At 44.1% G+C, this 24,009-nt stretch overlaps 3 protein-coding genes and 1 long non-coding RNA gene across 8 annotated transcripts in view; 1 reads left to right on the top strand and 3 right to left on the bottom strand.

Moving 5' to 3' along the window:
- Positions 1-24,009, top strand: part of LOC126638554 (uncharacterized) — a 1,011,613-nt gene that overhangs the window by 443,966 nt on the left and 543,638 nt on the right. The window lies entirely within an intron of this gene.
- Positions 1,386-12,392, bottom strand: ATP6V0E1 (ATPase H+ transporting V0 subunit e1). Its single transcript, XM_050312521.1, has 4 exons — positions 12,248-12,392; positions 10,195-10,242; positions 4,945-5,072; positions 1,386-2,291 (listed from the first exon to the last, which is right to left on the bottom strand). The coding sequence occupies exons 1-3, from the start codon at positions 12,349-12,351 to the stop codon at positions 4,979-4,981; spliced, it is 246 nt and encodes an 81-aa protein (XP_050168478.1). The 5' UTR covers positions 12,352-12,392; the 3' UTR covers positions 1,386-2,291; positions 4,945-4,978.
- Positions 13,755-18,403, bottom strand: RPL26L1 (ribosomal protein L26 like 1). Of its 2 annotated transcripts, none has more exons than XM_050312519.1 (4): positions 18,358-18,403; positions 17,348-17,520; positions 16,293-16,433; positions 13,755-13,925 (listed from the first exon to the last, which is right to left on the bottom strand). In XM_050312519.1, exons 2-4 carry the CDS (start codon positions 17,513-17,515, stop codon positions 13,797-13,799), a joined length of 438 nt encoding a protein of 145 aa, XP_050168476.1. In that variant the 5' UTR covers positions 17,516-17,520; positions 18,358-18,403; the 3' UTR covers positions 13,755-13,796. The 2 variants fall into 2 exon arrangements, with proteins under 2 accessions (XP_050168476.1, XP_050168477.1); XM_050312520.1 differs by lacking the exon at positions 18,358-18,403 and adding an exon at positions 18,126-18,140.
- Positions 19,752-24,009, bottom strand: part of ERGIC1 (endoplasmic reticulum-golgi intermediate compartment 1) — a 60,638-nt gene continuing 56,380 nt past the window's right edge. The window contains exon 10 of the mRNA XM_050312512.1: positions 19,752-23,477. Coding sequence (XP_050168469.1) covers positions 23,370-23,477 — 108 coding nt within the window. The 3' untranslated portion in view covers positions 19,752-23,369. The remainder of the gene's footprint in view (positions 23,478-24,009) is intronic.

The following is a 24,009-nucleotide window of genomic DNA, read 5'->3' as shown; positions in this document are numbered from 1 at the left end:
GCAGGTGGCTGGCCTGGACTGCTTAAGACACAACTGGAGAAATCACTGCTAATAAAAATAATAAAAGGCAGACCCAGCCGTTCTTACCTTGCCATTTGTAAAGAACATTTCTTCTATTGTTTAGATAACTTCTTTGCATTTCACCGCGTGGCTTTTATTTTTTTTTGCCCCAGAGATTCCATAGCATTTAATGCTGGAAACAAGGGACCAGCCACCCACCTCTGACAACTGACTCAGCTCTTCACAGGAGTAAAATGCTTCCACGATTTACAGTACAGGAAAAGTAAATTTCTAGGAACTCTCCAGAACAATTTCTTTTGCAGGTCAGAGATTCAGATATCTACATCTCCTACACAATATGAACAAAAGCAGGTGCAAGCATTTGTAACTTGACCTGAACTGTCACTCTACACATTGCCAGTGTTGATGACTTAAAAGTCTTCAAGACTTTGAAGCCGGTTTCCTTAATCTTATTTACTTTATACCTTCCCCCCCAAATACCTGTTTCACTGCAGACACAGGTTTCCTATTACAACCAACACAGGCTTCCTTAAACATTTTGTATTCTCGTCGCAAAACCAAGAGGGAACTGCTAAAGGCTCTGGTACCTGCACTGTTTGTTAAAACACCCTGAATCTGCTCTAATTTCCTGCAGTCATGCAAAAAGAAAAGGAATTATCCGAAGCACTGTTAATTCCTGGCACACATGGACACCACTCACAACCACGATGCAGACAGTAGGTCACACAGCATTCAGCAGAACAGAGATAAAACAGTGTTTTTTCAGCTTCTTCAGTCGTGCCACTACCTGACATTTCTTCAGAGGAAATATTAATCACTCTGAAAAAGGGGAATTTCTTTCTGGGTAGCTGAAGTGAAAATTGCTCTATAGCTTTTTTGTCCAGGCTTGGAATAGCTCTTTCCCTTAAATTCACCAACAGTGAGACACACCATGGGAATTTTGTTTTAGTTCTCTCTTCTACAGCAAGTGATAGCTTAGGACCTAAAATAGAAAGGCTGTTAAAGAAAGTGGTAATACAATACACTAACAGCACTGTTTGTTATGGAGTGTTTTCTTTTTGGATATCTCACTTGAGGGTAAATTTGACAAGCAGATCAACGTACTTTTAAATCTGTTGCACATTCAGATTTGTCAATGACGTCTTGAAGTATTTCTCTCACCCTCCTCATACAATGTCATCGTATCTTATTCTTCACACACTTAAAAATCCAAACAACCACTTAATGTTTTCTAAGATCATTTGGTTTCAATTTTCTTAGGAGCTATTTGCTACAGACTGTAGAACATGATGGTGTACGATGTCTTGCATGGTAAAACACGGCTCTCAGTAGAAGGTAACGTAGCAAAAAATTCACTATTCCAGTCCCAACAGTTGCTATGTTTATTGGTAATAAAGGGCACATTCTTCCTTCTTTTGACATTCACACTGTTCATTTTTTGATCACTGTAAGTTACATGTCAGGATCTTGGAATTTCTTGCAGAGTAATGAGCTCTATCCCACGGAACAAGTTAATGGGGCTATCCAAGAGGAAAAAAGGAAAAGAAAAAGGACCACTCCATTATGTCCTTGAGTATAACAATGAAACACAGCAGGGAATAATTGCAATTTATCTGGACATGATAGAAGCAGGTAAGGAAGCACTCGATCCATTCCCACCCTATCACCTAAGTTTCCTCAGCTCAACCCCAACTACTTATTAAACCCACAGAAAGGCACATTGTAACAGTTAAACATGGCACAAGAACATTTTGTATAAAGCAGAGGATTAGTTTTATTTCCAGGTGTGAGAAATTTAAGACCAAATTTCTCAGCAATACAACTCATTTGAAAAAACGAAAATGCCATCAGCTTGTGGCACCTCTGTTTCTCCTCTCCTCATACAGTTTATTGCACACATTTTCGTCAAGTGCAAACAGAACAGGGGTGAACAGCACAATGACAGACAAGCTAAGACCTGCAAGAAATATAAAGTGTTCCTAAAGAGTGAGGGAAATGAACAGGAAATCACTCAATGACCCGTAAAAACTTTAGAAATTTTCACCACTTCTGGAGTTAAGAGTCAAAAATCGACAGTACCAAAGAGGAGTATAAATTGCATTAGGCACACTGTTAAATGGTAAGGTAGGAAAAGTACAGGGCTTTGAACAAGCCCCTTGAAGCACAATAGAAAGGTTAAGGCATTACTGCAGGCTTGGTATCCAACCAGCTATGTAAAGGGCATCTTTGGGTCAGTGGAGTTTTTCATCTGGAGGAAATCTCTTCTTTACCTGCAAAGCAAGAGGCAACTTCATTATTCCTTTCCATGGAGACAGTTTACCAACTGAAGACCTGGTTGTTAACCACACCTATTTCCATTCCACAGACGCACTGAGAAATGGTCAAGAACTGCAGACAATTCATCTATGAGGATGTTTTCTTGGCAGTTTCATTTCTGGAGTTACTGCAAGTAGTTTTAGTTACATTATAAGCTGGTAGAACAACTATTTCCTCAGAATGTTTTCACTGCTGTAACAGCATTCAGTGATGTGGATGACAGCCATTCCTGCACTTGCAGGAAGACAGTTCCTGTTCTGAGAACACAGACTATGAATTGCCCAAGTTAAGGACAGGAGGCAGCATTGGACCACATTGTTTGGAAGAGTCCACAGCCCGTATTTACCACGGATACAGAGCTGTGCGTGCTCTTTATGTGCTGCCATCCAAGCCATTAACTTGGGGATATATGAAATGACTGCTATATAATCATCCCTTGAATTGGAGGGAGACTGACTGAAAACATAGACCAAACCTGTGTAATTTGGCATGGATCAATCAGGTCAGCATATGTAGAACTTCCCACCAGAGCTCACTGGAGCGTTTTCAGTTTGCTCAGTTGGTAAAATAAAATGGCTTTGCTTAGACCATCCCTGTTTTTAAATAAGATCTCTCGACTTTGGGAGTTAGTACTTCATTTTCTTTGCATTATCCATACTAATCCATCCAAACCTCAAGTGAAAGAAACAGAAGACAGAAAAAAATATAGTACGTCTACCTTTAATGCTGGAAAAGCACATCTTAAAAGCCAAAATTAACTGGTTGCTGTATTTATGGGAATCTGTGCAGTATTACAGGATATATTCAAACTCTTATCAGATGGAATCTAATTCACAGCTCCTGTCTAGCCAAATTCCACACGGAGCATCTGCCTCAACACTATGGGAGGAATTCAAACAAGACTATGTAAAGTGGTGTATCCTGTGACAGCACATTTCAAGCAAAAAAGAACATATATTTGAGATTATTATATGCTTTTACTTTTTTAAACCATTCTTCTTCACAGAAACAAGAACCTTACACCAAAATTAAGCCAATGAAATCAGATGCACCAAAGGTTAAAACAAACTACGTCATGTAACACGGCAGCACGTGCTGTGCAGGTCTCATATTCCATTAATAGGTTTAAAAATGACAGTTCCTCACAAACTCTTTGGCCATGTTTGAACATACTACTTCCCTCTCTTCCTTGGCACTAATTTAACTTCAGTTCTCTGGAAAATCCTGGAGGGGGAAAGGCCCGACTCTTTCAGCAGGCACTGAAGAGTTGTATCTCACCTCCAGGCTGTCCTTGCTGGTTTCAACACAACATGAAGCCAAATTTTTATTTCCAAGGCATCCACTTGTCCAGATAACCACATTTCAAGATCCCAGGCACACTGAATCATCCTATGGGACTCAGGGATCTGTATGCCCATTACCAAAATACACTGTTCTCTGTTTTAGCTCACTAATTATATGTTAACACCCGAACAGTGAAATTGCTCCTAGGAAATTCTGCTTGACTGACTTAGCTAATTACAGGCCTCGACTTGAAGCAGGGCCAACTCTACCTTTAGACTCTGCTTGGTGCTTAAAAGAAGCTACAGACACATTCACGTGCCCCCAGTCTGACAACAACACGGTTCTCACAAAGCTTTCTTTGAAACAGAGGAGCTTTGCTTCAGCGTAAATGTCCAGGACACTTTACAGACAGTATTTAACTGAGCTATAACATCAACTCTCACTGTCTGCAGTGCTGGATTTCTGGGAACAGAAGCAATACCAGCCAGGGAGTTAAACCTGAAAGGACAAAAAACCCCCGACAACCCAAGTAAAAAACTTAGCGTGTCTGATTATTCAGTTACAAGCATACAAACTAAACTTGTTTGTGCTTGTTTCCACATTTCCTTCATTTGAACCTTCAACTCCAAATGCTGCCATTCTGGAGAAACCCAACAGCATCAAGGTACTTTCAGAACAACACTTTATTTTTGCTAGCCCTATCAGAAAGCCCAGGAACGGCAACAACCACATTCCAGCAGCACAGCCCAGATATCAACCACCAGGCTCACCTGGGATTAAAGTTGCACGCAGGCTGTCATTAAAAACATAATAAGCCATCCAGCTGTGAGCTCAGGGTTAGAGCTATATATTGACAGGAGATAAAGAACACTCTAATCACTGTTCTCGCTCCAACTTCCCAGATGAATGAGGGCAACTGTAGGTTGCCTTGGAAATCAGGACAGGTCTTAGATGAAATGGTAGTAGGCTTGAGGAGAGGTTTAACAATTGTTCAAGATTAGGAAATCCACTTATGCTAGCTATTAAAAAACACCCCAGCCCAATTTTTTGTTTGTTTTTAGATGAAATGTTTTGTTCTCCTTACAAACCCCTGAGCGCTACATGACAGGATAGAAAGAAAAATAACTGTCAAGAATTCAGTCCAAGCTTTTCACGAATCCAGTCAAGATTAACATCCAAAACATGTTTTGTTGCAGCCTATAGAGGGACAGATTTCTCCTGCAAAACAGCCACAGCAGTTCTGACCACACTGCTTAGACCACCATTCAATTTCTCCTGAAGCTTTAACATACCAAATATATGAATAAATCTGATCATACTCACCTACTCAGTTAATTGCAGAGGAGGACAGACATCCTTAAGGCCAGTGATATTTAAGATACCAGATTGTTTCATTGCTTAACTGCGGCCCAAAGAGAGGGTTGAGTTGAGCCAGAATTGCAATCAGCCAACTGCAAGACAACCCCCCAGCCCAACAGAGAAAACATCAGCCAAAATACAAACCTTATGGTAAAGGAAAGGCTTGACCAAAGCACAAGGACTGGCAGAGAAGAAAAGACCACTTTCAAGAAGATGTAGTAACAGATGAAAACTCTACTCAAGTTCATGCACAAGGACCAGACACAGGCAATGAAGTTATGCCACCAAATCTTTCTGCAACTGAAATAATTGTCCTGTTCAATTTAAAGCAACACAAAACCACCTGACAGCATTTCCCTCGTACTTTGCCTTTGATAGGGAAATGTTTTTAGATACAGAAACTCAGGTATTAGTGGGCTCAGAAGATAGAAACATAAAAGAGACAGACTTTCCTCAGTGCCTTTGAAGAATCCTTTAAACAAAAACCTCTGAGAAACATCCTCTCTCTCATTTGCTTTTCACTGCATGACAACCTGCCCTTGCAGAAAATGGTGTATTTCCAGAGACTGAACAAAACTGAATTTAAACCCAGCCCAGAGGTAAAGGAACATGGGACCTGAAGCAAAAGGGTACAATGCTATAGGAATACACACAAATAAAAGGACAAAAAATTATCCCACAAGAACAAACCCAATACAACAACAAACCCCAGACCCTGAGCAGAGCAGCCTTGTCATCGGAGCAGAGCACAAACTAACACTGCAGAAGCCACAGCCAGAACTGAGAACAAGAGGAATGTAGTTTGTGGAAAATATCCAGGAAAGCTAAACAGAAATAAATATTCCACTGTTAAAAGATATATTTGCTTTGTAAATTTTACAAGAGTCAGAGAAAGCAATGGATGCTTCCATGGATTTAAATCTATGTTAAATACTAACTATATAAACACATTTAGTGAACACACTGGCTCATCTGTCTGCTATTTCTAGAATGCTTTGTAAGGAGGAGAAAAAGCAGAGCAGCTTTGTAATGGGAGCTGCCACAAATGTATCAGAGTGCTTAGGCAGTCATGGAAAATTCCACACAAACCTTGATGCTCTGACCAGCAAACCAAGTGCAGGTCGGCTGCAAAACGCCTGGAACAGCCACGGGCAAAAGATGTGGGTCAGGCTTAAAGAAAACACATCAATCCTCTTACAATTTACAAATATTTATTTGCAATGCCCCTTTCAGTTTTGCAGAGAGTGGAACTCCAGTTAAAACAAGAGGCTGATCCTGCAGCAGCCCATCAGTCACATGAGCCTTGGAATACACAGCAGGCTCTTCTGCGGAATTAAAACATCAGCAAGACACCTCTGAGAGCAGCCAACAACCTTTAGGTTGACACGTTTTTACTTTGCTGTCCAAAGCAGTGACAATGTGCTTTGAGACCATGCTAATCGTTGTGTTAAATCTACTTAAGGGAAAAGCAAATTAGCTCTTAAAATTATCACGGAATTTATTTTGTGCGGGTTAATTTTCAGATACAACAGGGAGATCGAAAGGTGCCAGAGCACTGTGCCATCTGCCTTCAGCATCCTGAAGTAACACAAGTGGGAGGAGGGTAGGAACACTAAAAGCCTGTTAAAGCACATTATTCTTTCTCACGGTACAGCAGGAAGGAACTCCACGCACCAATCTCTCACCTCTCGCTGCTTCCCAAGTTCAGGCCCAGCATGGCTGTGAATTAAATGAGCTGGGAACACATTCAGAATATCACCCTATGTAACCAGGCTTTAGGAAAAGCACCGTGCATTTTTCAAAAGGCATTTGTTGGGGCCATGCTGGATACCCGAGCTCTGAGCCACGGTGGCATTAGGGCCATAGTTACATTCCTTCTCCTGCTCTGTGAGGGCCTGGTAATTTAAAACAGTAGTTATTCTACGACTCCCTTGCATTCAAGGTAAGTCATGGAAAAGCTTTTCCCATGTTTTGCTTAAGCTATGCTGCTTTATACAATAGTCCATCATGACAACACAAAAAACCCTGCAGCATTCAGAGTAAGACAAACCTCTGTATCCAACGGGCAATGTTCTGGAGCTGCTAAAAGCAGGTACGGCATTCGAGCCACCCACAAGCCCTTAAATTCTACCAGATCCCACTTAGAACAGTTACTGTTAATTACCCAGCTCAGACAAGGAAATTAAAGTCCCTTCTGTTGTACCAGAAAGATTTTTTAAAAGGTCTTTCCACCATAACTGCCATCTGTCTGTGCTCGTGTTGCAAATTAAGGTCCTGCTATCTCTGTTTAAATGTCAGCTTGGGTATCCGTATTTTAATCCTCTTAGCATCAGTAGCAAACAATACCATTTTCCAAGCACCCTGCCCTCTGTTAGGACATCATGGTACTGTTCAGGAACTGCTTTGTAAACAGCAAAGAAGATTTAGACTTTGACAGTACCTCACAATATGGTGTAACCTATAATTTCTGCAGCAGTAAGACTTTGCCTTGTATTTTATGAGGTTCCTGAGGGCTGTATATTCTCCTTCAGAAGGCTGTTGGGTACAGGATCTGTACACAAAGTAGGCACTTACCCATGCAAATATCTTCCACAGAACAACCAAGTGAACACCATGTAATCAATATGGTTATTCAAAATTACTACTGTTAAATCTAAACACGGAATAAACAGCTTTGAGTTGAAATGTGATTGACTTGAAATTCTGCTAGGACGAATTTGGTTTGATGAAAATCAATTTGACAATCCAGTGGTGTTTAAGGAGGACAGAAAATTGTTTTTTTCCTACTTTCAACTGGAAAGGTAACTCAGAGAACATGAAAGTAGATCCAGCAGAGTTCTAAACTCTACAGAGAAGTAGACAATAGCACCAGCCACCTGCTAAGGACACACAAATGCAGAAGACCATACCTGGGACAACAAGAATTATTCAACAAAGAATCCTCAGAAGCCATTCTCTGGGCTTCCTTCAAGACTGGTATGAAAAATCAGTGTCTTTCTTTAGTCACCAAAATTAAGGTCTGAAATGTTTTCAGTGCCTCCTCCCCCAAAAAGGAAGAGGACACAGAAACAACAAACTTCCATATGGTTGAGGAAAGAAAGGTTGGACCAGATGATCTTTCAAGGTCCTTTTCAACAAGGGCTGTTCTATTTTACATGGAATAAATGAGAAAAAAAAAAAAAAAGACTGTGGGATGAGGCAAGTTCTATCTTGGAACATGAGAAGAAAAATCTGCTTTTTGTTGCATTCTGGCAAGCAGACACTACAAATGTCATTTATGTGGTTGGGTACAACTACTGAAGTCTTAAAACATCCTAATTTTTTGCTGCTTCTCTTTTTCCAAGATACAACTGGAGAAAGCCAAAGGGAATTTAGAAAACAAGTTGGAGCCTACAAAATTACCAACAAACCCCCTTACTGGACATGCAAGAACAGATTATAAAACATGATAATGACTTGTAATGGATCTGTTTAGGTGTGAAATCCACTGAAGTTACAAGTGAATGCTGAGTTCACAGCATTCAGTCAAAAGTTAAGAAATCCTACAACAAACATATTCCACATCATAATCCAGAGGATGCTGCAGATGCCACATAGCCTCTGCTTCAAGGAAACTGCCCTTCTTCATACAATACAGACAAACAAACCCTAAGCTTCAAGGATTTTAGAAGAGTGGGACATTATTTCTGTAGGAAAAAAACAAGTGAGAACTTAAAACTCAAACAAAGCTCAACCCTCCCCCTAAGAAAAAAACACAACCCAAATTACTGTAACCCAAATGCAGTAACCAAGTAAAAATGACCAAAAAGCTGCCCTTTCTTAGCCAAGCCTTTGGGACCTACTGTGAGGCTGGGCTGCTTCATACTTTATGTGCAGGCATGGAGACCTTCATAGCACTGAGACTCCCAGATTTCAATCCCAAATTCAAGCTGTTTGCACTGCAAAACTCTTCTCAAGTTTCTATGTCCACTGAGCAAAACTTTAGCTTAAAAACTGCCAGGGATATAAAACACAGAACAAAGTCTGCTGGACTTTTACAGTTAACCAATAGAATGATTTCTTAAGACTTTACCTGTCAAGTACTCCAAATAAAGAAATAAAGTTTTAAAATACCTCACCTGTATAAAACCTGAATATCACAATATTAGACTAAACCGAACCTGTATAAGCTTGAACCCAACACAGAACCAAACAGGCCTCTCCTGGAACATGCCAACAGATAATATCACATTTGGCTGCCAGTTCAGAATAAGTCTTGAGATTCCAAATGCATTTCTCTAAATATTCATATTAAGCTGCTTTGAGTAGCATAAAAAATGCCTCAATAGTTCAGGAAAGTACAAATACTACTCAGGTTCAAATGGGACTCTAAATAATGATCTTTGTTACAAGATTGAACCAGACTTACACCAATTCACTCTCCATAACAAATTCTTTCCAAGTTATTTCTGCATAGCATTTTCTTCTACAAACTAAGTCTCTAAAGTCTTAAAAAAAAAAAAAAGAGAGAGAAAAGAACAAGCACACTTTCTCTTGCAGACTCCAGCTACAGCTGGCTTGCCTCCTGATAAATAACATGATATGAGGAGCTCTCAGCAAGTCACTTTGTTATTGCTACTAACTCTCCTACAGAAAAGAGGCACCCTCCAAATATGCTGTGCATTTAAACAGAAATGGTCTTAATATATCAAAGTATCACTATAAAAAACCCCACGCAGAAGTTTTTCCACCCACCGCTCTACCAGATTTCCAGAATAAATTCAACCAAACTAAGGGCAAAACTCTTCAGTACGTTTGAATTAGTAACACCTCAGAAATCAGCGTAAGGTATAAGGAAGGAAAAAGGCAAAAAAACCCAGTCTGTGAATCAGAAAAATCCTAGAATTGAGCAACTGCCATTATACATGTGAGCAAATGAGGCAGTGAACTGGAGAGGAGGAATATCGACAGTTCACAGTTATGTGTCAGAGGACAACAAAAGGAATTCAGGTTCATTGTAATTCAGTGTTTTCCAATGGGAAAATGTTTTCTTTGGCACTTTGGAGGTCTTCAGAACTAGGAATTCTAAGAGCTGTCAAAGAACACCGTGCGTCTAAATCTCTGCGACACATTCAAAAAGCTTCTTCCTGAAGGTTCTGAGGCCGTAAAAAAAGGAATCTTTGATCCCATCAGAACTGGGCCTTGGTCAGGAGGCAAGACATTATTTATACTTACAACAGGTAGCAGCAAACAGCACATGTCACCAGCATTGTGTTGATAACACTGCAAAGAAGAAGGAGAGAAACAGCTGATCAGGTGTCATGTTGTCACTGACCACAAGATACATCGGGAAAAATAATCCCAGCAAACAAGAACAAGTTTAACTTTGATCATATGAAGGATGACTCAACATGAGTGTTCTGACTTCTTCCAGCTGAGTAAACTACAGAGGCACAGCACAGACTCTGCAAAAAGACTGACACAGCTCTGGAAACAGAAATTTACAGCTGTATTTAACAAAAATCACTGTGAGGAGGAGCAAAATCTGATGCAGTGTCCGTGCTCCATTTCACAGCCAAGGCTGCCAGCACAGTAAATCACTGAAACTGGATGTTACTGTACACAATAAACACTTTCTACATTTGCAGAAGTTTATTTATAGAAAATTTCAGTGTCAAATTATAACTTTTAATTTTCTAGAAGAAATGAGGGCTTTACAAATTGAATACAAAATAAAATGTCAAAGCCACGTGACATGATCTGTAGTGTAAGATTTCCCTTTCCTGCTGAAAGAGAACTGTGTCAGAAAGCACAGTGAAGCAGAAAAGAAGGAAGAACCAAGCTCTTGCAACTGAAAACGGTAAAACTGCAGCTACACACACAGATGGCTTTGAAATGGGAAGAAAGGAAATGAGGTTTTCTAACAGTGATCTCTGCAGCTCATGGCAAAGTGGAAGACTTTTTTTTCTTTTTAAGTCAGAAAAAAGAATTTCCCTCTATCTATTTCCTCCCCCAACTGAGTAACAAAATCTTATGGTAGGGCAATATCTTCCAACCCCTTTGTGACGCAGTAACTTCAATATTTTTCATCAATACACATCCACTTTGTCAACTTTCAAATGAATGCTGCAAAGCCAACACAGCCTGGAACCTTCCCAAGGAGTCCCAGAGCCTTTGTTTGGGAGTTTTAACCTAGGCAGTGGGAATTCTTAGGTCATGTAAAGTTCACACTAACTTCTTTTGCTAGAGAAAGAGCAATCCTATCCAGAAACAGGCTTTGCAATAATTTTTTTAAGAAGATGGGAAGTGAACAGACTACAAGGTATTACTGTAGAAACAGAACACAGAAGTGCTCTATTCACACTTTTTAAATAATCACACTTTGGAATAATGATACAACACATGTTCATGACCCACATATTTCACAGACTTTCATGCCTGGAAAACATATTTCCAAGGTATTCCTGAGGACAGACAACTTTCCAGGCATAAAAGGCTTAAAAGCAGAGGCAGTAAATATCAGAGCCTGAGGAATATTCCTCTGGGCTTAGATAAACAACTGAGAGAAAAGACAGTTGGTACCTGTGGAGCAGAGGGGGTGTCAGAGAGAGGAAGAGGTTAAGAAGTCATTATCTCCTAGAGAAAAGAGAAAGACAAAAACTTGTCTGCTTTTTAATCTGAGCAGCCACAACCACTGCAGGAAAACCCTCTGCTTAGATGCCCCACTGCTGTCCTCAGCTTCAAGGGCACCAGCACACATTTAGGACAGAACGGAGACCTCCTACAGCAACTTTTCCAGCGTGAAACCAGAGGATGGTGGAGTAAGTTAGGAAAGGTCAAGTAAGGAAGGAAAGAGGAAGTTATTGCTCAAATGCCACCTGACTAACAACGAACCTCCTTGACACAGGGCGCTGTGTCTGCAGAGGTTTCACCAAAGGGTTTGGGTCGGAAGGGATCCTTAAGATCACCTCACTCCAACCCCCGGCCACGGGCAGGGACACCTTCCACGAGACCAGGCTGCTCCAACCCGGCCTTGGGCACTTCCAGGGATGGGGCAGCCACAGCTTCTCTGGGCGACCCGCGCCAGGGCCCCGGGGGAAAACCCAAACCCGTGTGGGGTTGCGGGGGCACCGCTCGGCTGCGGCCCCTCCGGTCACGGCCCCGGGCCCGCCCGCGCTGCGCCAACACTGCGGGGGAGCCCGCGGGGCTGCGGGGAAAGCTCCGCCGGGGCCTCCCCCCGCTCCCGAGGGGCCGGACGGGCCGGGCCCGCCGCGCCCCGCTCACTCACCCGCGGTTCGGGCCCTTGGGGACGAGCCAGGGCAGGACGCCGCCGACCACCCCCCAGAACACGCTCATGACGATGATGGGCACGGCGAGGCCGGGGTACGCCATGGCCGGGCTCTGAGGGAGCGGAGCGGCCCCGCCCGCACAGCCCGCACCAACCCGCGGCCGCCGCGTCACCGCGGGAGCGCGCGGGGCGGGGGCGCGCAGGGGCCGGGCCCGACCCGTCCGGTCCGCGCTTCGGAAACGCCGATCTCCTCACAGGGGAGTTTGGGCACGGCACCCAGGGCTCTGGCGGCTCTCCAGCCCCAGGAGCACCGAGGAGTTACCGGCTTCGACCCACTGCTCTACTCATCGCACCGTATCTTTTCCCTGTTTATTGCCCACCCGATGCTGCGACGTCTCCATTCGTTTGTTCATAATCGGACCCCGGGAAAAACAGGTTGTCGGGTAAGGGGGACAGAGCTCCAAGGGCTGGTTCTGAGCTCCTCAGGAAACTGGGGGACGTGGGACAAGGTCCCACAGGGCAGATCCGCACCAGGAGAGCTCCCGGTGGTGAATGAGCCCTAAGGGCTTCCTCAAGCACCGACTCAAGGCAGAGGTATCTCATATTAAGCAGCACGAACCAGAGGGACAAACATGAGCCTGCATGAGAAGGCCATTCACAGCCCACCAAACAAAAGCTTTGCCTTCAGGCTCATGAAAGACTTCCCCAGTGCAAATGCAACTTGTCTCGATTCACAGCATCCCATTTTTCAGATCCTGGTGTTGTGCAGGCAGATGAATTTCTTTCCCTCTGTCTCAGCAGTCAGAGGGACACTCACTGAGGCAGTAAGTTCTCTTAAGTTCAGTGTTGTTTTGAACACATTGCAGCCACTCTCAGTATGTACGTATAGTGCTAAAAAGAACTTCCTCTCACGGGAGTTCATCCAAAATAGCACCAGAACAGCACTGAGACTGCTTCAACCCTACCCTTCTCAAACCAGTCAGCTCTACCTCACAAGCACTGGGGATAAAAGCCCTGTCAAGCTCTACCAATTATGTAAGGCCTGAAGAGATCACACAGCAAATTCAGTGCCTGTTTGGCCACAACGTCCTCGATAAACCTCTAAAATGTCATGTTTTACTGTCAAATTCATAAGACAGTTGAAAAATAATTTAAGAGGATTACAAATGCATGGCCAGCAATAGTTTACTTCAAATGCCCAATAAAATACTAAATATATACAGTGCACAGAATTAAAATGTTAATTTAAAAACATGAACACATCTAAGGAACTGTTAAAGACCTGTGGAAGAGACAGAACTATGAGGACTGTTAAATTTGTGTTTTCAGGATTGCACTGGTCTTTCTATGCTTGGCTGAAACATTCCTTTATGGGGAAAAAGAAGATATAAAAAGCTTTTTAATTTAATGGGAGTATTTCTTACATAGTCAAAATAAAAAGGAATATTTAAAGGCTGAGCAGGACACACCAAACCAAGACTTTCTAAATGAGAAGACACACAATACGTTGAGTTTTAGCAGTTCTTTAATGGTGTCAAACAGGAACCATCTATTCTTGCATCTTTTCGATTGTTTCTTCTTTGTACTTGCCCTTCTCCTTCCCAACCTGGCGGGACTTCGCTTTACGCTCCAAGATCTTCTTGCGATCCTTGTCCAGCTTTAGCCTGGTGATCACCACCTGGAGAGAGGACAAGGAATTCAGTGTCCCTGCAGAGTTATGGACAGCAACCCAAGGGACCAGTGGTTACTGCAGCTTGGCCCCAGCACACAAGTGTTATTCCAATGGATTATCTCATTTGGTTTCAGTAAAACCGAGGTACTGAACTGACTCTGTTCCACAATTTTCCCAGGCACACCCAGGAATCAGAGTACATGGATAGTTCTTTCAAATGCACAGCCAAAACACTGCACAAAGTGAAAAGCAGCCGAATTGAAGGACATATACTTTCCATTATTCTGCTCAAACATGAGGGATACCACATCCACCTGAAACACAGGAGAGCTGATCCCACCACAAAGGCAAGTCAAAGCACCACAGTGACTATAAAGACACTTTAGAGAAAGCCTGCTATGGCACAGCTGTGATTATCAAATACGATTGACATATAAAGGGTAATTCTGCAGACCCTTCACTGCCACTTCCAATTCCCTCGATGGGATTGCAAAGAAAGCACCAGCGAACCGAGGCTCTGATTTCCAGCCCAAAAGCAGCCTTCAGTGTTTTTCTTGGATCACAGAGTCAAGAAATAAATGTGTTGGTATAACTGAAAGCAGTACTTAAAAAATACACCTGACAATCAAATCCTAGAAATCCCGTAAGAGCTGCAGCAGGACTTCACACTCCTCCTCAATTCCTTGTGTATTTAGGTCTCTCTTATTTGTAATTCCCACCTCTCTACCCAGTAGGGGTACAAACTGTTCATACAGCCCACTGCAAGTCTGCAATAAAACATTCCTCTGCTCCTTTTGCATTAATAACCAGAAGCTTTGTGCAAATCTTTATCAAGGTCTGGTTCCCAATTAATGAAAACTTTCCCAGAAATAAAGAACCAGTAGAAAATTCAATTTCTTTTACTGCTATTCACCACACAACAAGTATGTGCACAGGCTCCACCACAATGTCACCTTGTCCATCAGATGTTGTTGCTGCACACAAATCGTGATGTTGTTTTGCAATAATTCTGCTCTCCCTCTGCTGAACACACCAACCATTTACAGCACAAAACCTGTTACAACTGGATTTTTTCCACCTACACTTCCGTATGTGTGCCCACATGGCAAGGCTGAAGCAGACTAAATTCATCTGCTTCAAACCAGGTTTTGGCGAGTGGTTCTGTTTAGTTTGAAATGTTTCCTGTTATGATCCAAACAGTTTTAATGACTCTCCACACTTCAGGCTAAAACCAAGTTCAGAAGAATTTAGTTGACAATAGCCCACAACAACAAATCCTGATTCTGAGCATCTATTTAAACATTTCTAACACCTCCTCAACCAGTGCAAATAACACATAGCAAACATGAAGGATCATTCTAAATGATATGTTTTGTGGTTTAAAAACATCAAGCCCTTCAAAGTGTTTCAGCAGGACTCCAAAGTCTCTAGTGGCTTTCTAACCCCAGAAACAAAGAGAAGTTACTGGTTTAGACTCAATTCTCTACTCATGACACTGTAACATTTATTTTTTATTTGGGTTTAATACCCACCCAATGCTGCAGCATCTCCATTATATATAGAATCACAGGATGATCTGGGTTGGAAAGGACCTTAAAGATCATCTTGTTCCACACCCCTGCCATGGGCAGGGACATTTTCCACTAGACCAGGTTGTTCCAAGCCCCATCCAACCTGGCCTTGGACACTTCCAGGGAATGGGGCAGCCACAGCTTCTCTGGGCAACCTGTGCCAGGGCCTCACCACCCTCACAGGGGAGAATTTTTTCCTAATACTTAATCTAACCTTACCCTTGTCAGCTTGAAGCCATTCCCCCTTGGCCTGTTACTCCAGGCCCTTATAAATAGTCTCTCTCCATCCTTCTTGTTGGCTCCCTTCAGGTCCTGGAAGGCCACAATTAGATCACCCCAAAGCCTCTCTTCTCCAGGCTGAACAATCCCAGTTCTCTCAGCCTTTCCTCACAGCAGAGCTGCTCCATCCCTCTAATCATATTTGTATCTCCTCTGGAACTGGTCCAACAGCTCCATGTCCTTCCAGTGCTGGGCCTCCAGAGCTGGAGGCAGCTCTGCAGGTGGGGTCTCACCTGAGTGGGGCAGAATCCCCCCCTCACCTGCTGCCCACGCTGAGGGATCAGCCCAGACATGCACAGGGGAGGTTTCTGGGATGGGTCATGTCCAGCCTTCCCCCAACCAGCCCCCCCAAGTCCTTCTCCCAGGGCTGCTCTCCATCTGTGCATCCCCAGCCTGGATTCATCCTGGGAGTTGCGCTGACCCAAGCGCAGCACCAGCTCTTGGTCACAAGTTCTACTCGTGCCAGTGTCCGTGTGTGCCCTCAGCCCTGCCCACTGGTGTCAGACCCCAGGTGCCACCGTACCTTGCTGGGGTGGATCCCCACGTGGACGGTGGTGCCGTTGGCCTTCTCGCGCTGCACACGCTCGATGTAGATCACGTACTTCTTCCTGTACACCTGCACCACCTTCCCGATCTGCTGCCCTTTGTAGTGTCCCCGCACAACCTGAAGGCCGGCACAGAGAACACACTGACCCACGCTCCAAAAACACCCCTTTGAACAACCACCACACCTTATAAACCACTACGGGACACCAGCACTGCATGGACTGAAATCCTACCTCAGTTCTTTTCCCACATCCGCCACAAAGTGACTTGACATCAGTGACTTGACAATTCCTGCATCACTAAAATACAGTGGATCAGAACTGTGCTTCGCCCTCACTCTCCTGCAGTAAACCCTAATGAAGCTCTGTAACTTTTCAGCCACAAGGCTTCAACTTGAACAGTTATCTTAATTTTTTCACCTGTCATTGTATTTTATATAGAAAAACCTACTTAAATTAGATTCATTTCCAAACCAATCTTTTATATATCACAAGCAGCAAATAGTCTATAAATGTGCTTTATTGCTGAAAACTTTTAATCCAGCACAACAATAAGTGCACATAAGTGAAGTGCAGCAAAACTGCCAGCACACTTGTGTTCCTTGTATCATCTTTGTCACTGATGTGAATTTGAGAAACAAAACGTGCTTGACTAAAGCTCAAGTCATGACTAGATGATCTTGGAGTATTTCTGCAATACCCAGGGCAAAGCTGCAGCACTGATGTGAATTTGTCTTGTCCTTCCCTTTCACACAGGCTACACATGGAGACAGGACCCCAGAATCATTTAGGTTGGGAAAGACCTCTGAGATCAGAGTCCAAGCTGTAACCCATCCCCACCTTGTCACCCAGCCCAGAGCACTGAGTGCCACGTCCAGTCATTCCTTGAACACCTCCAGGGATGGGGACTGCACCACCTCCCTGGGCAGCCCATTCCAATGCCTGACAGCCCTTTCTGTGAAGAAATTCCTCCTGAAAACTAAACCCAGGCAGAGCTTCCCGTGTGACAGAGCAGCCCAGGGCAGTGCGGTACCTGGACCTCGTCGTCCTTGCGGATGGGCATGGAGCGCACGTTGTACTTCTGCCGCAGCTCCTTGGACAGGGGCGAGGACATGATTTTCCTGCGGATGTGGGAGGGGGCGTTGAAGTGCCGCTTGCGGTTCTTGCTGCGGTCCGAGGTCACGAACGGGTTGAACTTCATTTTGCCTGCACGGAGGGGAACAGCAGCTCGGGAGATGCTCGTAGATCACACACACTGCGCTCCACCGCCCACCCACGGGCAGGGCACAAAACAGCACTTTCGGCTATTTTTAACCCGCTCACGGGTTAATGGACCCTCACAGCCTCGACTCCAAATGTTTAAGCCTCTTCCCTGACTCACACCGACCCTGTTACCATACACGTGCACATCGGACCCTTCTAATCCAAACCTTCTCATTCGCAGCACTCGGGACACCCGGATCCTGCCCCGCAGTCACACCCCCCTCACTTATTAACCCGGTGGATATTTGGGGCTCGCGGAGGGAACTCGCCCTGCTCCGGCATCTCCAGCAGAGCACCTCGGCAGAGCGCGCAGGTAACACACCGGCAAATCCAAGGCGCTTCTGGCCTTGCCTAAACTTTAACAACTGCACCGCAAGACTGCCTGTCAGAGCTCCGCTTATCGAGCTGGCAAAGGCTAAATTAAATTAAGGGATAAATTCGATCAAAGGATGCTTTTGCTCAGCTCCACAACTTCCCAGTGCACACACCGGCACCTCCCGTGCGAGCTGGGCTGTATCAACTTAATAATCCACAACCAAGGCACAAACCGAAGGAGTCCGAGCCCTTCCTGGAGCCCGAGCTCTCCCCGAAGGCGGAATTCTCCCCGGGAAACCCGCACCACAGCTCCGGGCGCGCCCCGGCGAACGGGACCCCTTCCCGCTCCCTCCCGCTCCCCCGAGGGGACTGAGTAGGACGCCGCGCGCAGTCCCGGCCGGGGATGGCGCCGGATGGCCCCCGATGATCCCGGATTATCCCGGACGGTCCCGCCCGGCCCCTCACCCGCTGCCGCCGCCGCGCCGCCCAACCGGAAGAGGAGCCAGCGGCGCTTCCGCTTCCGGGAAAGGCACCGCGAGACCCCGCGCGCCGGGCGGAGCCGCCAGCGCCCCCTGGCGGTCGGGAGGCCACACGGGCGGGGACAGAGCGGGACGGAGCCGGGACGGAGCCGGGACAGACCCAGGACAGACCCGGCCATCATCCCCCATACCCACCTGCTATCAACCTAGACATCATGCCTTGGAACCCACCTGGGCATCACCTCACAGTGCCCACACAGGGATCCCCCCACGCCCACCTGAGCATCATCTCTGGTACCCACCTGTGTATCCCCTCCTGTCCATCAGGGCTATTCGGCAGCAGTTCCTTCTCTCCGTGTCCAGCCCCTCCCTGGGCGTGGATGAACACAGGAACATCTCCTGGTGCCTCCTCTCCAGCCCAGCCCAGCTCCATCAGTGACCCCAGCCCAAAGGGACACCAGCTCCCTGGGGCTTCTGCCCAGCCCTTGATCCTGTGCCTGTGTCACCTGTCCCCTCATCCCTGCCTCCATAAAACACCTTACCTGCACAAACCACTTGCCTTTCAGATAGATGTGGCCCTAGTACATATTTTTAGGACACAGATTATTTATTCTCGAAGAAAATTGGTAGAAATGAACCAATCAATTGGAGGAGATGCAGCACAGACGCTTGGTTGGGCTTGGACTTATAAACAGAGGCTGGAAAAGTTCGGGACTGTTGAGTTGCAGCAGGCTGAGGTTTGGACAAACACCTTCCCCAGAGCCTTTACTCATCGTTTATAGAGTAAGGAACCTTCAGCACCATCCCACCACTTCTGGAAGTCTGTGTTCCAATCACTGGAAGCAGGCAGGATCTCTTCCTTCACAAAGATGATGTACAGCTGACACCAACATGAGTCAGCAACACCAGAACACAAAGGGAATTGGTTCCTTAAGATGGTGCGGATATCTCGAGCCCAAATTCACTGTGATGTTACCCTTTACTACTTAATCTTTAAAAATTGCCTCAGACACTTATTTCTAAATACTTATGAAGCAAGGCTAAATAGACATTAAAGGAGGGGGGGAAACAAAAATCTGGTTATTTCATATACCAAGGGGCACAATGACTAAAGCCAAACCCAGCAAGTCCCAAGCACAGTCCACTCACCTTTCATCAGGAAAGGGAGGTTAGGACACTTAGTCCAGTACAAAACCAAGCACTGAATGTCCAGACATGACTCAGGGTCTGTTACAAAAGAGTCTTGTGATAACTTTCACCACAGTGACCTGGCTTACAGTGATTTCACCGTGTGATAACACTCAGTTCACTGAAATCATAATTAAAAACAAAAGAAAAAAGGCCCTTTAGATTGATTTTGCAACAGTAGTGCAACGAGAAGCCAATCAAAACACGTAAGAGTTTTATTTTTAATCACAGAACTAAAAAGGCTAATATTTTATTAACATAAGGTTGCAAATCAAAAAAAAAAAAAACAAATGCCAGAACTCCTCAATAGTCTCCACTGTAGAAATGCAAAAGGCTTGTGCTTTGAACATCACTGCAACACACTGCAGGGCTGAGTCCTCCCCTGCCCCCTTTCCCCGCCTTCCAAGGGGAAACAACTCACTGAAATCCTCAATCTGCAGCTTCAAAGGACTATTCTGAAGCAGAGACTCATCACAGCCATTGACAGCCCCAACACTCTGTGTGTCACATAAACAAAGAACAACTTTAAATGAGAAATGTTCAGGAATTGATGACTGGCCATCAAAACTGTGGATTTCACTTTTTACAGCACAGCAGCTGAATGCAAGAATTTGAGAAACCAGACTGAACATTCACAAGTGCATCTCTTCCAATTTTTCGTACCCTGTTTACGTTTCATTTCCTTAAAAAAATCATCTTCAGCAGTCCAGTACTGCCTAGAACACACCTAAGCACTCTTTCCATTGAGCTAAAAGTCTTATCTCCACCATTGCAAACGATCCTATGCCTCAAGTTTTCACCGTGGGATGCAGTCTAGAGTTAGAGGGAATTTAAATGAAATTAAATTAATTTAAATTGGAAGTTCCAAATATTTTACCTCCCACAGGGATGTCTTTCATGGAAATCCAAATATTTCTTTAAAAACACTGACTTGAAAGAGCAAAGTCAGGAACAGGGATAAGCACCTATGATCAATGGTTTCCTTCCACCATGACCTGAAATTGGGTTTGTTTGCCATGATGTTTAAAAGCATAACTAACTAAGCTCATTTTGTCTCTAGAAAGTTGAAAATAAAAGTGAAATCTAGTGAGATGTGTAGGCAGGGGCAGTAAAACTGCCTCACTTTCACATTTGGAGAGATGAGGAGTAGATTCTTCTGTAAACACATGATGCAGTACCATTTTGTGACCCACATCTGAAGGACAAGCTCTTCACAACTTCCAATAGCCCCAGAAAGTGGCCTTGACTTGGCAGCACTCAAAGGCTTAGACCTGGTTTAGAGAACCAAGGTACAGACAGTTTCTTCAGCCAAGTTCTGCCAGAACTTGAATACAATTTGGTTTTCACATCTAGCAAGAAAAAAAGTGATTTATGAGGTTACTGCAGGGGATATTTTGGCAGAGAAAGCAGGCACATGTATGTTATTAAATAAAAAAAAAAAAAACCAAATAATTTCAGTGGTTTGGATTAGAGAACTGGCCTGGACTGCACAGAAGGCAGTTTAGTAGAGACAGAGAATGGGAGGAAAGACAGAAGTAACACACCAGGGGACACAAGGAATCTGCAACCAGCTTGACTTGTTTGTGTCTAAGAAATTGTACCAGGGGAGAAACTTGAGAGAATGAATGGTACAATCCACTGCACTGCAAAGATCTCCCCTGGCCCAGCTCAGCAGAAGGATGCATGACTCAGATACTAGAAATCCCGTCTTTGTAATCCACTGGGTTCACAAGCTGTGAGCAAAGACTCACCAAATCCAAAAGGAAAAACTAGCACATTTTTGCTGTAAGCTTCAAGTGGTCACAGCGGATTAGAGGGAATCCCTCAGGCAATTGCCATGGAAAATCCCGGCCATCCGGTGGGTACCACTCGCAGGCACACGGACACACACCCCAAATGAAGACAAGCATCTCATTTTCAAGTTGATTTTTGTAAATGGAAAAAAAAATGTATAAAATCTATCCATACATGAACAGATACAGGAAGTTACACAATCCAATTTACAACTAAAATCATAGCAATCAGTCCAGAATAAGAACAGGGAAAAATTCCAATGCCGTCGTTTGTCCCAAGTCACTACCGGGCAGAGGATTGGCTGCTTCTTTTTGGTGCGTGGATAAAACTGGCTACACCTTCCCTACTTCCACAGCAATGAGACAATTTCAACAGACACGTATTCAAATTGTTTTGAAATGCCTCTGACTCTTAACAATAACACTGAATATTCAAGGATTCATATCATTACAGCATAATGTCTGCCTCCAGGAAAAGGGGGGCATTAGATATTATCAAAGAGAAACCCTGCAACCATCTTAGAATTTACAGCACTGAGTTAAGGATTTTTATTTTATGATTTTTATCCATCCTGGAACACTTAAAATTTGTGTGTCCTCAGCTCAGACACTCACAAAGCATGCGGAGACTGTTACTACTGACGGAACATGGATGGGGTCATGGAAAAAGCACTGGTGGGCATTTGGTCTCATTTTAGTGAACTCATGTCCACCATGACATGCAAGTCACACCTGGCAGTATTTTCCCCTCAGGCCTCCATTGTTTTGGAGACCCCAGAGGACAAGGCTTGAAGGAATGGACAGGGAAGCTCAGGTACCATTTCAAGCAATAAAACTCCAAGCAGGGGCCAGCCTGTGGGAATGCTGCCCTGCTACTGCTGTACCTGTGGGAGAACAGTGTCAGCCCAGGGCTCAGAAAAAGATTCCTGATTGAGCTTGTAAGGAAAAGGGAGGCACCTTAAATCCTGGAAAGTCAGATTTCCTGTGTTTGACAGGTGTATTGAATATACACACATAAAGCAAGAAAGGAAGCTGTGCTCATCCACCCAGAAGGCTGCACCATTTTTCTGGGCACAGAGAATATACTACCTCTTTTCAACAAAACAACAACAATAATAATAAAGCAGAAGTGCAGAATCCAGACTGTTGGGTGGTCTGTGTTTAAAACATAACAAAAAAATAAAAGCTTATGCTGTAAAGACAACAATTCCCTTTCAAAGCAAAGGCCACATAAAACTGTGTTGCTCAGTTTGGTTTTTACTTCATGCCACCTGTAAACACAAGACTGGATATTCAGTTTCTGGGGAGAAATGAAATCACTCTTAAATCCAGAGTAAAAGAAATGCCCTCCACTGCTGGAATCACAGGTTACCCAGGAAAAGCTAGCTGGGAGAAGGCTTCCTCTTCTCATTTGTTCACTTCATTAAAAGGTTGTATCTGAACAACTGAGCTTTCAATAAAAGCACAAAACATTTCTTGATGTTATTTCTGCCCTCTGTCTCTTAAGTTTGCCATGGGGACTAACACTTTCCATTCCTCACCAACAGATACATCACCTTTTTGGCACCATGGGTGGAATTTCTTCCTAATGTATAATTTTGCCCTATACAAAAGTCGATTGTCTAATCATGCAAATCCAATAGAACTCCAAAAAGTGCCACAAGACAGTTCAACTCTTTGCAATCTACTACCTAGTTTGTACACTGCCATAGGAACCTCCCAGAGAACACACTGTTGTCCTTATTTAGAGCTGACGGTGTATTTCATATATGGCATTTCAACCTCTCTTTCTGGGGGGAGGGAATCGAAATCCACACCCTGATTCCACTGATTTTTCCCTCTCAGAGCTCTGAAATGCATGGAGATTTCTTTGATTTGTTGAAGACATCTTCACTGAACAGCCTGATTAGAGAAAAACATACTGATTCAATCAAATAGAAAATAAAGACAAAAACAGGTAGTGGTAGATTTCACTATCTTTCCTCCTGTCCTTGGAGACGAGGGTAGAGTTTCACTGCTACTGCATTTTTCCCAGCTGGATCTTCTTCCAGGCCTCTGATGCTGTGAAAATGCAGGAGTCGAGGATCCCAGCTACAGTAAATGTTCCTCCAATGATGGCACATATCTGAAATTACAGAGGAAACACGTTTGTCAGTGATGAGGGAAACTTCTACGCTGCTTAAACCGGGGGAAGGATTATACTGCTGGGGTATTTTCTGGAAGCACAGGAAGAACTGGGTAACAGTACTGGAAATGGAACTACATGAAAAATCATTCAGAAAAACCATTCCCTACAGTGGAATAAATTAGTGCTATCCTGAACTCATCACAGCCTGAGCCATTCCTAAATCCCAGCTCCTACAGCACGAATTCTGTTCCTTTTCAGGCTAAACTCCACCTAACTCAGCTTTCTAGAAGCTCTGTGTTGTTCATATCTTCCTACTACTGTTTTTTACTATAAATACCACTGCCTTGTAGTCTTTTCCCTATTTCACAAGATTCAGTATTTGCAAACAGGCAAAAGACACTTAAATAGCACGTGAAGGGCAGTGACTAACAGAGAAACCCAGCTCCCAGGGACACCCACAGCTCAGCCTGTCTAACACTTTCCATGACAAAGGCTGCTCACAGAAGCCAATTTAACTCTTTGTGGGCCG

The sequence above is a fragment of the Myiozetetes cayanensis genome, unplaced genomic scaffold (assembly GCF_022539395.1).
Source record: "Myiozetetes cayanensis isolate MyiCay16 unplaced genomic scaffold, myiCay2020 scf17, whole genome shotgun sequence".
Lineage (NCBI taxonomy): Eukaryota > Metazoa > Chordata > Aves > Passeriformes > Tyrannidae > Myiozetetes > Myiozetetes cayanensis.
The sequence above is the reverse complement of the archived record's forward strand: the minus strand, read 5'-3'. Positions and strand labels throughout refer to the sequence as shown.

What these genes read in the sequence shown, in the direction of transcription:
- RPL26L1 (XM_050312519.1), bottom strand. Translation starts at nt 17,515, where the DNA reads ATGAAGTTCAACCCGTTCGTGACCTCGGACCGCAGCAAGAACCGCAAG. An exon ending in GCAAGGACGACGAGGTCCAG is followed by an intron (nt 16,434 to 17,347) that starts GTACCGCACTGC and finishes GCCGGCCTTCAG; the next exon opens with GTTGTGCGGGGACACTACAA. An exon ending in TGGGGATCCACCCCAGCAAG is followed by an intron (nt 13,926 to 16,292) that starts GTACGGTGGCAC and finishes TCCTCTCTCCAG; the next exon opens with GTGGTGATCACCAGGCTAAA.
- ATP6V0E1 (XM_050312521.1), bottom strand. Translation starts at nt 12,351, where the DNA reads ATGGCGTACCCCGGCCTCGCCGTGCCCATCATCGTCATGAGCGTGTTC. An exon ending in CCCAAGGGCCCGAACCGCGG is followed by an intron (nt 10,243 to 12,247) that starts GTGAGTGAGCGG and finishes TCTTCTTTGCAG; the next exon opens with TGTTATCAACACAATGCTGG. An exon ending in GCTGTTTGCTGCTACCTGTT is followed by an intron (nt 5,073 to 10,194) that starts GTAAGTATAAAT and finishes GTTGTCTTGCAG; the next exon opens with TTGGCTGATTGCAATTCTGG.